The 12,099-nt window shown below is 47.2% G+C and overlaps 1 protein-coding gene across 2 annotated transcripts in view; it reads right to left on the bottom strand.

The window, feature by feature from the left end:
* Positions 1 to 11,055, bottom strand: part of SLC44A3 (solute carrier family 44 member 3) — a 76,788-nt gene extending 65,733 nt beyond the window's left edge. For both annotated transcript variants that reach the window (XM_056844107.1, XM_056844108.1), the window contains exons 1-2: positions 11,014 to 11,055; positions 5,860 to 5,967 (exon numbers count right to left, since the gene is read on the bottom strand). In XM_056844107.1, coding sequence (XP_056700085.1) covers positions 5,860 to 5,967; positions 11,014 to 11,040 — 135 coding nt within the window. In that variant the 5' untranslated portion in view covers positions 11,041 to 11,055. The remainder of the gene's footprint in view (positions 1 to 5,859; positions 5,968 to 11,013) is intronic.
* Between the last annotated feature and the right edge of the window lie 1,044 nt (positions 11,056 to 12,099).

Raw genomic sequence — 12,099 nt, 5'->3', positions numbered from 1 at the left:
CAAATTGTTAAAGCACCTGAATTCAAATGTCATAAAAAACTGGTTTGATCAAAGACTTCCTAAATCAGGGACAGCGGCTTCATAAGTGGGGTGGGGAGAACAGGTTTTTCTACTTGTATGTTTTCCAGCTTTCTTCAATGTAACAAGCATCCAGTATGGCTTTTGTTCCACAATCCCCAGCATAGACTTTTCAGCAGTCAAAAGGGGCCCCCTCTTTTACCAGTGGAAAACCTGATAGGATGCAACTCATCACATCTCTGTGTGTACCAGTGCAAGCATTCCAAGCAATGAGTGCACACAGTTCTCTATTGTACTATGTACACATGGTAAGAAGCCTTGATTGTGATGGATTTCCTTCTTGGAAATCGAAATAGCAACATGTATCTCATTGACATATCATGTAATCTCCCATATGGCCATAAACCGTGTGAGGGAAGTGTTATAGTATATGAATTTATTTATTTGATTCATACCACAACCTTTCTTCCCAAGTGGGACCCAGAGCAGCTTACATCATTTTCTTCTCTTCTATTTTATCCTCACAACAACCTTGTGAGGTAGGTTAGTCTGAGAATGTATGGCTGGCCCAAGGTCCCATGGCAGAGTAGGGATCTGAACCTGAGTCACCCAGATCCCAGTCCGGGGGTCGGCAAACTCATTAGTCTAAAGAGCCAAATATCAACAGTACAACGATTGAGATTTCTTTTGAGAGCCAAATTTCTTAAACTATATAGGTAGGTACACTGTTTATTAACTTAATAAACTTTAATTGAAGTTTTAAGTCTTAATTAAACTATAGGTACACTGAGTAAAACTTGATATCATACTTAATAGTGATCTTATTTATTGATAAAAATAAAATTGTAAGTCCCTGCCATTTCCCCCTCCCCATCCGGAGTCCTCGTCTGGAGGCCTGGCCTACCGCCATAAAAGCCTATTGGTAGACCTGGCCTCCGGCTGAGTCCCATTGGGAGGCCAGGTCTACCCATTGGCTTTCTTGGCAGTAGACCTGGCCTCCGGAGGCTCATAGAAGCCAATTGGTAGACCTGGCCTCTGAAGGGGGACTTTTCCCCCTCCTCGGAGTCCAGGTCTACTGCCAAGAAAGCCAGTGGGTAGACATGGCCTCTGAAGGGGGACTTTTTCCCCTCCTCGGAGTCCAGGTCTACTGCCAAGAAAGCCAGTGGGTAGACATGGCCTCCCAATGGGACTTAGCCGGAGGCCAGGTCTACCAAAGGAAGCCCGCCCCGCCCAACAGCTGATAGGTGGGGGGCAGGAACCAATGAGCTGCCCGCCCAGCAATCGAGCGGCTAGAGGGGAGGGGAGGCTTTAGCCTCCCAACCATTGAGGGCAAGGGAAAGGGGGACCCGGCCATTCTCCACGGTGTGGGGGGGAAGACAGCACGCCCGCTCGCCCGCTCTCTCTCTCTTTCAGGCGCGCTGGCTCCACAGCCCAGCTGCCGGCGCGAGCGGGCGCAAGAGCAGGGGCTCCGAACCAAGTTCGGAGAGCCGCACTCAACGGGCCAAAGAGCCGCATGCGGCTCTGGAGCCGCAGTTTTGAGACCCCTGTCCTAGTCTAACACTCTAACCATTATACTGCACTGGCTCTCATGGTCTATCCATTCAGCATATTAAGCTTGCAAAGGATAAGAGTTCTTTATCATTACTTGTAATAGTTAAACAAAGAGAAAAGTTTTCCTGGCAAATTGCAATGATATGCTTAGGGTAAAAGATATCAACTGAAGCATCACAAAACATTACCGTATATACCCATGTATAACCCGACCCGCGTATAAGCCGAGGTGCCTAATTTCTCCCCAAAAATGGGGAAAAATTAGGCACCCGCGTATAAGCCGAGGGTCGGCTTATAACCCCTCCCTCCCCCACAGGCTTACCTGACAGGGCTCTCCAGCGGCAAGGGTCCGGCGGCGGCGCGGCCCGGGGGGGCCTGGGCAGCCTTCCTGCGGCTGCAGGAGGCTGCCCCAGGCCGCTCCCGGCAGGAGGAAGCGGCGGCGAGGCCCAGGGGGACCCGGAGCAGCCTTCCTGCGGCTGCAGGAGGCTGCCCAAGGCCCCTCCCGCCCGGAAAAAATGGCGGGGGGGGGGCGGGAAGGGCCGGGGCAGCCTTCCAGGAGGCTTCCCATGGCCCCTCCCGCCCGAAAAAAATGGCGGCGGGGGCGGGGGGGGCCTTGGGCAGCCATCCTGCGGCTGCAGGAGGCTTCCCAAGGCCCCTCCCGCCCGAAAAAAATGGCGAGGGGGGCGGGAAGGGCCGGGGCAGCCTTCCTGCGGCTGCAGGAGGCTGCCCAAGGCCCCTCCCGCCCGAAAAAAATGGCGGTGGGGGCGGGGGGGCCTTGGGCAGCCATCCTGCGGCTGCAGGAGGCTGCCCAAGGCCCCTCCCGCCCGAAAAAAATGGCGGGGGGCGGGAAGGGCCGGGGCAGCCTTCCTGCGGCTGCAAGAGACTGCCCAAGGCCCCTCCCGCCTGGGAAAAATGGCGGCGGGGGCGGGAGGGCCTTGGGCAGCCATCCTGCGGCTGCAGGAGGCTTCCCATGGCCCCTCCCGCCCGGGAAAAATGGCGGCGGGGGCGGGGGGGCCTTGGGCAGCCATCCTGCGGCTGCAGGAGGCTTCCCATGGCCCCTCCCGCCAGGGAAAAATGGCGGCGGGGGCCGGGGGGGCCTTGGGCAGCCATCCTGCGGCTGCAGGAGGCTGCCCCAGGCCGCTCCCAGCGGCAGGAAGAGGCACGGGCCCGGCGGCGGCAAGTTTCCCCCCTCCCTTCCCCCGTATTGACCCGCGTATAAGCCGAGGCCAGCTTTTTCAGCCCATTTTTGGGGCTGAAAAACTCGGCTTATACGCGAGTATATATGGTATGTTATGCCAGTATAGCATTAAGGCAACAGATATACATGCAGTTTTTTGTAAGGATTATATTGCCAGCTTTGCAATTGGTAATGGACTTTTAGTTTAACAGAAACATCAATTAATCTGCAACTGTTCGCTTAATATGCAGCATTTATGCAACACTATCATATCCCTTGAGCCTTACTACTCAACAATGAATAATGTAACGCTAGCGGCCTAGAACATTTATCTTAAACACATTTACTTAGAATACATTTACTGGGGATACAGTGAATTGAATAAACTGAGCCTTACTTTCACGAAAACTTGTAAAGAATGGGCTGTAAGTCTGCAATACTAAACATAGCTACCACCAATGAGGCCCTTTTAAAGTTAACGGCACTTACATCCAAGTAAATATGTACAGGATATAAACTGTGCAGAGAAAAATGTTTACATGTTTTCCAGATGTGAACAGGAGCTCATCTGCTATCTCTGAAGAGGATTCTTCACAAAACTAGAGCCGTAGTAGAGAATGCCTTACACTAGTCCCACACAGATGATACTTCCCATTAAACTATGCTAGGTTTGATGCTGGCAAGACTATATACTTAACCCCAGGTCAGCCATTCTGCTGACTTTTAATGTCACTCAATTTTCCATCTTTAAAACACCAAATCACTATTCAGAAGATGAATTATATAAAAAGACATCTGAGAAATGTGCATATTGGTTCTTTATTGCAGTACCTTCTCATTCCTCATTCATTTCTTTACACCCACCACTGACATTATTCCCATACCTGTTCATACACCACTCTTTCTCTCAAGCACATTCACCGCCGTTCACACCTCCTTCAAATACCGTATCTCCCTACATAAGAACATAAGAACAGCCCTGCTGGATCAGACCAGTCCAGCATCTAGTCCAGCATCCTGTCTCATACAGTGGCCAACAGTTCCTCTGGAGGTCCAACAACAGGGCACGGAGGCCGAGGCCTTCCACTGACGTTGCCTCCTGGCACAGGGATTCAGAGGTTTGATACCTCTGAACGTGGTGGTTCCCTTTAGTCAACATGGCTAGTAACCACTGATAGACCTATCCTCCATGAATTGGTCTAATCCCCTTTTAAAGTTGTCTATGCCTGTGGCCATCACTACATCCTCTGGCAGCAAACTCCACATTTTAATAATTTGCGGCATAAAGTATTTCTCTTTGTTCATCCTGAAACTATTTCCTATCAGTTTCATTGGATGCCCTCAACATCTTGTATTTGGGAGAGAAAGAAAAAGTTCTCTTTGTCAACTCTCTCCACCCCATGCATAATTTGATAAATCTCTATCATCTCCTTTAGTTGTCTCTTTTCTAAACTGAAAAGTCCCAGATTCTTCAGCCTTTCCTCATAGAGAAGGTGCTCCAACCCTCTAATCATCTTGGTTGCCCTTGTCTGTACTTTTCCCAGCTCTGAGATGTCCTTTTTGAGACACAGTGATCAGAACTGCACACAGTATTACTAATGAGGCTATATCACAGATCTAAACAGGGGTATTATAATATCAGCCACTTTATTTTCAATCCCTTTTCTAATAATCCCCAACATAGTGTTTCCCTTTTTCACCACTACAACACATTGGGTTGACACTTTCATTGAGCTATCTACTATGACCCCAAGATCTTTTCCCCTCTCAGTAGCAGCGAGTTCAGACCCCATTAGCCTACATTTAAAGTGGGGATTTTTTGTTCCAATGTGCATAACCTTACACTTACCAACATTGAAGTTCATTTGCCACATTGTTGCCCACTCACTCAATTTGTGGAGATCTTTCTGAAGCTCTTCAGTCATCCTTGGTTTTCACCATCCTGAATAATTTTGTGTCATCTGCACACTTGGCCACTACACTACTCACGCCTAGTTCCAGATTATTTAGGAACAAATTAAATAGTACTGGCCCTAATACCGATCCTTATAGGACCCCACTGCTTACTTACTTCCATTGTGAAAACTGTCCTGTCATTTAACTAATTTTTAATCCATAAGGGAAATCGTCCTATTATCCCATAACTCTGGAGTCTTTGGTGAGGCACCTTTTCAAAAACCTTTTGAAAGTCCAAGTATGTAATGTCTATTGGGTCACCAGTGTCTACATGCCTATTCACTTTCTCAAAGAACTCCAACAGGTTGGTGAGGCAGGACTTCCCTTTGCAGAAGCCATGCTGATTTTCCCTCAGCATGCTTTATTCCTCTATGTGCCTAATAATTCTATCTTTGATTACAGTTTCAGCTAATTTGCCTGGGACACATGTTAGGCTAACTGGACCCACACTTTTCACAGTGAACACAGAAGCAAAAAATTCATTGAGCTTCTCTGCCCTCTCCCTATCTTTCTTTAACAATCCCTTTATTCCATGGTCATACAAAGACCCAACTGCTTCTCTGGCTGGTTTCCTGCTCCAGATATATTTAAATAAATGTTTATTGTTTGTCTTGAGACTTTTAGCAACCTGCTACTCAAATTCTCTTTTTGCATGCCTAATTATTTACTTACTTTTCTTTTTCTAGAGCCTGTGGTCCCTTCTGTTCAATTCATTGGGGCAGACCTTCCACTTTTAAAAAGAAGCCTCTTTACTTTTTACAGCTTTCTTGACTTGCATTGTTAACCATGCAGGTATTCTTTTGGACTTGGGGAATTCCTAACCTGGGGAATGCATTCTTTCTGCGCTTCAATAAGTGTGGTTTTAAATAGTTCTGAGCAGCTGAAATTGCATAATCCAACTGTAACACTTCAGCAGTTAAGCCAATGAGCAGGGGGGATTCTTTCAGTCCTGAACCTTGAATTCTCAAAAACAGCAATGGAAGTTTTAAGTACTACTATAAAATTTCAGAAAATCAATGTAACAGTGTTACAACACCACAGTAAAGGGTTTTGTGATACTACACTCCAAGATTATCATTCATACTGCAAGCTTCTAGTTAGTAGCAATTTCAATATTTTTTTTTGCAATACATTTGTTTTAATATGAGACTACTTACCAAACCTGCCCAGAAGAGAAAGAATAGCATCAACCAAAGGGAATCTGTACATTTCCTGTACATCAATGGTTGCCACTTCGTTGGTTCAGGTAACCCATCTTCAGAAACCTAGTATTTAAATGTTACATTAAAAAATAAAACATTAAGTCTTGTATATGCCAAAAGAGAAGTTTAAATAGAAAAATAGTGCAGTCGTATGCATGAACACATGAAGTTGCCTTATACTGGAATCAGACCCTTGGTCCATCAAAGTCAGTATTGTCTACTCAGAGCAGCAGCGGCTCTCCAGGGTCTCAGGCAGAGGTCTTTCACATCACCTACTTGCCTAGTCCCTTTGACTGGAGATGCCAGGGATTGAACCTGGGACCTTCTGCATGCCAAGCAGATGCTCGACCACTGAGCCACAGCCCAAAGGGGTTTATTCCCAGGTAGTGTCTTCTTGCCTAGTAATTTTTTCCAACAGCATTAATTTAGACCACACATAATGTTCAAGCATTGCTGGGTTGAAAATATGTGCTGCCATAAGTAATGAAGATAGTTTCCAAACGGATCAAAACAAAAGCATGAAGATAAAGTGCTGTTTGTCTACTAGCACCAACAGCTACAGAATCAAGACATGTCCACGTGGAGCTAATGTGCTGATTCACCATATCTAGTTCTCACAAGCAATAGATAGGTGTCTTCCACCTTGGGTTGCCAACTCTGGGTTGTGAAATTCCTAGAGATTTGGAAGTTGTGACTGAGGAGGGCGGTGTTTAGGGAGCTGTGGGAACTTAGTGTGGATGTGATGTCCCTCTACGACAGGGGTGGGGAACCTTTTTCCTGCCAAGGGCCATTTGTATACTTATAACATTATTCGAGGGCCATACCAGGCATAGATCTCCTGTGGGGGGGAGGAGGCTAGGGTTGCCAGGTCTCCAGCCACCACCTGGAGGTTGGCAACCCTAGCAGAGGCTGTGCAGAGAAGGAAGGGGAGGGACGAGGGAAAGGAAGGAACGAAAGAGAGGGAGAGAAAGAGAGGGGTTCCCAGCTTCTCCCCCTCACACACATGTGCAAACCTCCCCAGCTTCTCCCCCCACACACACACACTCACTCACTCACTCATGCAAGCACAATGGGGAGAAACCTCCGTAGCTTCTCCCCTGCCCCTCCTAGCAAGCAAGCACCTGGCTGAACTAGCAAACAGGAGCGACTGGGAAGTTGCCTCCACAGCTTCTCCCCCACCCCACCCCAGCAAGCAAGGAAGCAAGCAAGCATCCGGCTGCACGAGCAGCCGGGCACAACTGGGAAGTCGCCTCTGCGCCCCCCCCCTGCCCCCAGCAAGCAAGGAAGCAAAAAGGGAAGGAAGCAAGTAAGCACCCAACTGCACGAGCAGCCGGGCGCAATTGGGAAGACGCCTCCGCGGCTTTTCCCCTGCCCCCCTCCCCAAACAAGCACCCGGCTGCACGAGCAGCTGGGCGCGATTGGGAAGTCGCCTCCACGGCTTCTCCCCCCCTCCAAGCAAACAAGGAAGCATATATATTGCCTCAGGGCGGTGGGGCACGGCCGAAGCCAAGCAAACAAAGTTGGGCTGCTGAGAGAGCCGACCAGGCACATGTATTCTCTCTCGCAAAAAACAGGAAGCAGGGAGACTTGGGGGAAACGCCCCCACAATCACACAATCAACCTTTCCTTTTGTATTCATGCGGTCCCGGCTTCCAGCCAAGCTGAGGGGATGGCCTGGCTAGTGATAGCTAGCTCCGTGGCGCTCCAGGCCTCGGCAGGTGGGCTGCAAAGCTCCTGGCCTTGGCAGGCGGGCCGGGGGCCGGACAAAATGTTCTCGCGGGCCGCATCCAGCCCGCGGGCCGGACGTTCCCCACCCCTGCTCTACGACTTCTGTTTCTCTGCCATCTGAAGCTGTCATTTTCTTCAGAGGTACTTATCTCTGTAGTATGCAGAGCAGCTGTAAATCTGAGAACTCCAGGCCACACTTGGAAGTTGGCAAGCTGACTTAAGCCCATGTTAGTGCCCCATCAATGTGAAGATGTGATAGACTGATAGGTATAGTTCAAATATAACAGCAAACCATGATCTGGTGCTACATGCAAGGGTTTTGTGTTTATAAACTGTAGCTTCAGTGAAAGTCATAGTTTGCTAGTCCTGTACACCATGACTGCAAAACATGGTTTGTTCATAGTTTATAATCCTCCCTAGTTTGGAGAAGAAGTGGAAATGATGGCCTTTGCTAAAGCAGAAACAACGAATTGATTCCAGCAACAGAAGACAAGGACAGAAGTGGAAGTAGCATGAAAGCACAAGGCTTGTTCATGCCCTATTAAACCAAAGTTTTGTTTTATGGATCTGAATTCTACCAAAGAATTCATTCCTGGCAGGACTGACATCAGCACAGGTTTCCTGCTTACAACCGTTGTTTTTTATTCTTTCATACAGATGTACCAATTTGGAAACTGGACAAATTTCCAACTCTTGCCTACTGGGCAATTGCCATTTTTTCTCTGCAACTTTCTCTCACAATGTAATGGGTTAGTTCCTCCATTCTGGACCAAATAAAAATATTAATGGATGGTCTGCTTAGGCTCTTTTGTCCTGATTGTCTTGATGTATTTCATAGTAAACATAAATCCATTTCCAAGTACTGAAATGTGTGACTGCACGGAAGGGTACAGTATTTTTTTATAATGCTATGTTCACAAAGCACACCATGACAACAACTACATCATACATCCAGTCAGCATAGTTCTTGCTGGACATTTGTTGGACCCGTGCCATACAACAAAAAAAGACAGCTCTTTCTTGTGACCAAATTAGGATGATTTTGATTATATAAACTTACAAGGAGACAGATAGCATTTATTTTTATTTATACCATAAATTCTAAACCTTTAATTCACTGCTGCCTACCAAGTATGCAGCAAAATCAAATCTCTCCCTCCCCCAAGAAGCTATACATAAAGGTATACTTATGATATATGCCAAAAAATACCTAGATGTCTATTTCTCCCCCCTCCAGTTCTTAAATGTCTTCAAGATTAGAAGATTGACCCCAAGGGTCTTATGGCCCTGTTAGGAATAATTGATTTATACCCGTGCCCTAATGGAAGGCACTGGCAAACCACCCCGCAGTCTGCCTAGGAAACGTCTGGATGTGACATCACCCCATGGGTCAGGAATGACCCGACGGGTTACCTCACTTTGTATTCCCAGTGATATATTAAGAGTTTGAAAATGTTGTAAAAAACATCGCTTTAAAAGGGTTTTTGGATACCACGGCTTATAAATGGTTGGAAGACGTCTTCACAGCTAAAGGGGCCAAACAAAGTGCGAACAGTATTTTTTATAACATTTCCAAACTCTTAATACATCGCTGGGAATACCTAGTGCAGTAACAGCCACTGTTTGCACTTTCTATGTATTCCTACTGATGTATTCAGAGTTTGAAAACACTATAAAAAATACTGTTCGCACTTTGTTTGGCCCCTTTAGCTGTGAAGACGTCTTCCAACCATTTATAAGCCGTGGTATCCAAAAACCCTTTTAAAGCGATGTTTTTTTTATAACATTTCCAAACTCTTGATACATTGCTGGGAATACCTAGTGTGGCGACATCCAGTATTTTTTATAACATTTTCAAACTCGTTAATACATTGCTGGGAATACAAGTGTGGTAACCCCCCACGCGTTTGCACAGGGGACCTTTACCTTTTAATACAACTATATTGAAAACTTGGACTGAAATCTTATTATCAAAGTTTGCTATGGAACCTATTTAAGCGCAGAGCCTGTTTTACCCGGTGACGCGCCCCTCAATCCTAGCAGCAGAGCCTCTGCTTGGCATGCAGAAGGTTCCAGGTTCTTTTTTTAAAAAATTTTTTTATTATTTTTCTTCATTTAATATATCCATAAAAAACAATATAGTAATGATAATAAAGGGGGGGGGAAACAAATATTATTCAAATTTAACAATCAAAAGACTTCCCCCTCTCCCTCTCCCGTCTAAAATTAAATTGTATAATCTTTAGCTAACAAGACTAATCCCAATATTATTTTAATTTATCTATTCTCATCATATCCGACATTATGAAATCAATACCTAATATAAAAGTTAACGCAAAATATGAATTTTGATTAGATCAATGAGTATCCTTTACATCACTGGTTCCCAACCGGGGGTCCGTGGACCCCCAGGGGTCCGCGAGAACTAAATTAAGGTCCACGAAACAAAGTTATAAACCCATAATAAATTAATATTCTCGATTAAAAGTTCTCTATTATAAAAACATATATTCAAATATTATTCTAAGTTTAATGTTTAACTAACAGTTCTGATTAAAGTTTATTTTCAAATTCTCGGAATTTTTATTTTGAACCTTGGGCTCCCTGCTCCGAACAAAAAAAGCCCTAGTGGTCCCTGGCCAAAGAAAGGTTGGGAACCACTGCTTTAAAGGGTCCCGTTAAAAAGTAATTTTTTTCCGCAATACATTCTCCAAGCCTCCCATTCCCCCAAAAAATTGTTCATTATCCTTCTGATTTATCAAAGCTGTAAGCTTCGCCATCTCGGTCAATTCCAGCATCTTTTTTTTTTTTAATCCAGTCTTTTTTTATTTGGTATCTCAACTGCCTTCCATGTAGCTGCATACCTCAATCGAGCAGCCGTGGTGGCAGAAATCAAGGAAGTGCTAGGAGTCAAAACAGCGCCCGGAATCCTACTCAGTAGCATCATTCCAGGTGTTTTCGGACCAGTTCGTTGCATAGAAGGTCCCAGGTTCGATCCCCGGCGTCTCCAGCGAGAGGCTCCTACCCTCCCTGCTTGCAAACTTTATGGCACAGCCGCGGAAGGAGGGGGCCCTACCCATGCAAGCGGCCCAAAAGAGGCACCTGTGTCCCCCCCCCCTCGAGAGAGAGAGAGGGCCGCTCGGCTCCAAAGCGCGCTAGCTTTGCGGCTAGGGCAAAGTGGCATGAAGTGAGACCCCTCCAACACCCCCCTGGGCCGCCCTCGGGAAGCGGGGAGGCGGCGCGGCGCAGCCAGCTGAGGAGAACAGCGCTTTGCAGCCGCTGCAGCCGCCCTTCTCCCTTCCCGGGAGCCGCCTCCGACTCCCCCCCCCCCGCAGGCGCCGCCAAAAAGCCCCTCCTGGCGCCTCCCTGCCCCCCTCTTACCACGTACTCGCCGCGGAAGCACGCCATGCCGCTCCTCTCCCGCCTCCCGCCTCCCGCCCCGGGGCGGCCCCGACCTGCTTGGCCCGCCGCACCAAGGGAGGCTCGCAGGCTGGGCGCGCGACGGCTGGCAAAGCAGGCGGCCGCCGCCCACCTGCCCGCCCTCTTGGACCCGCCCCTTTCGTCGTAGGAAAGGGCAGGAGTCCACTGGCACCTTACAGACTAACAACAACGTTTGCTGGCAGGGTGTGAGCTTCCGTGAGCCACAGCTCCCTTCCTCGGATACCTATATTGTTAGTCTTTAAGGTGGCTTCTGGACTCTCCTCTCTGGCCAGACCCATTTCTCCTGTGGCATTTTAACGAATGAATGGATTGTTTATTACAGTAATATACCAACACATACAGAAAAGGGCAAGAGTCCAGTAGCACCTTAAAGACTAACACGAATATTTTCTGGCAGGGTGTGAGCTTCCGTGAGCCTTCTTCACGTACAGCTAGAATGTGAACCCATCTGTCTTTAAGTACAGGAGAGTGAATTCAGACAAGCATCAGTATGTAAATGTTAACCGTATGTCCATGTGAATAGCAGGCGTGATGGGATGAGGTGTGGCATGCAGAAGAGTCTGTGATGTCCAGGGGAGAGATGGGTGTGGAGAAATCAGCACTGGTCATGAGCCATGAACGCAAGGTCTTTATTCAGCCCAGGTAAATGCATTGACTTTAGTTTGAATATCTGCTGTAATTCAGCAGTTTCTCTTTCCAGTCTCCCTTTGAAATTCCTTTGTAAGAGAACTGCTACTCTTACATCTGCAACAGGATGTCCTGGAAGGTTGAAATGTTCTTCCAAAATATTTTCTGGCAGGGTATGAGCTTTCATGAGCCACAGCTTAGAATGTGAATCCATCTGTCTTTAAGTAGAGGAGAGTGAATTCAGACAAGCATCGGTATGTAAATGTTAACAGTATGTAAATGTGAACAGCAGGCGTGATGGGATGAGGTGTGGCGTGCAGAAGGTTCTGTGATGTCCAGGGGAGAGACGGGTGTGGAGAAATCAGCATTGGCAACGAGCCGTGAACGTAAGGTCTTTAT

The sequence above is a fragment of the Euleptes europaea genome, chromosome 2 (genome assembly GCF_029931775.1).
Source record: "Euleptes europaea isolate rEulEur1 chromosome 2, rEulEur1.hap1, whole genome shotgun sequence".
Classification (NCBI taxonomy): Eukaryota; Metazoa; Chordata; class Lepidosauria; order Squamata; family Sphaerodactylidae; genus Euleptes; species Euleptes europaea.
The sequence above is the reverse complement of the archived record's forward strand: the minus strand, read 5'-3'. Positions and strand labels throughout refer to the sequence as shown.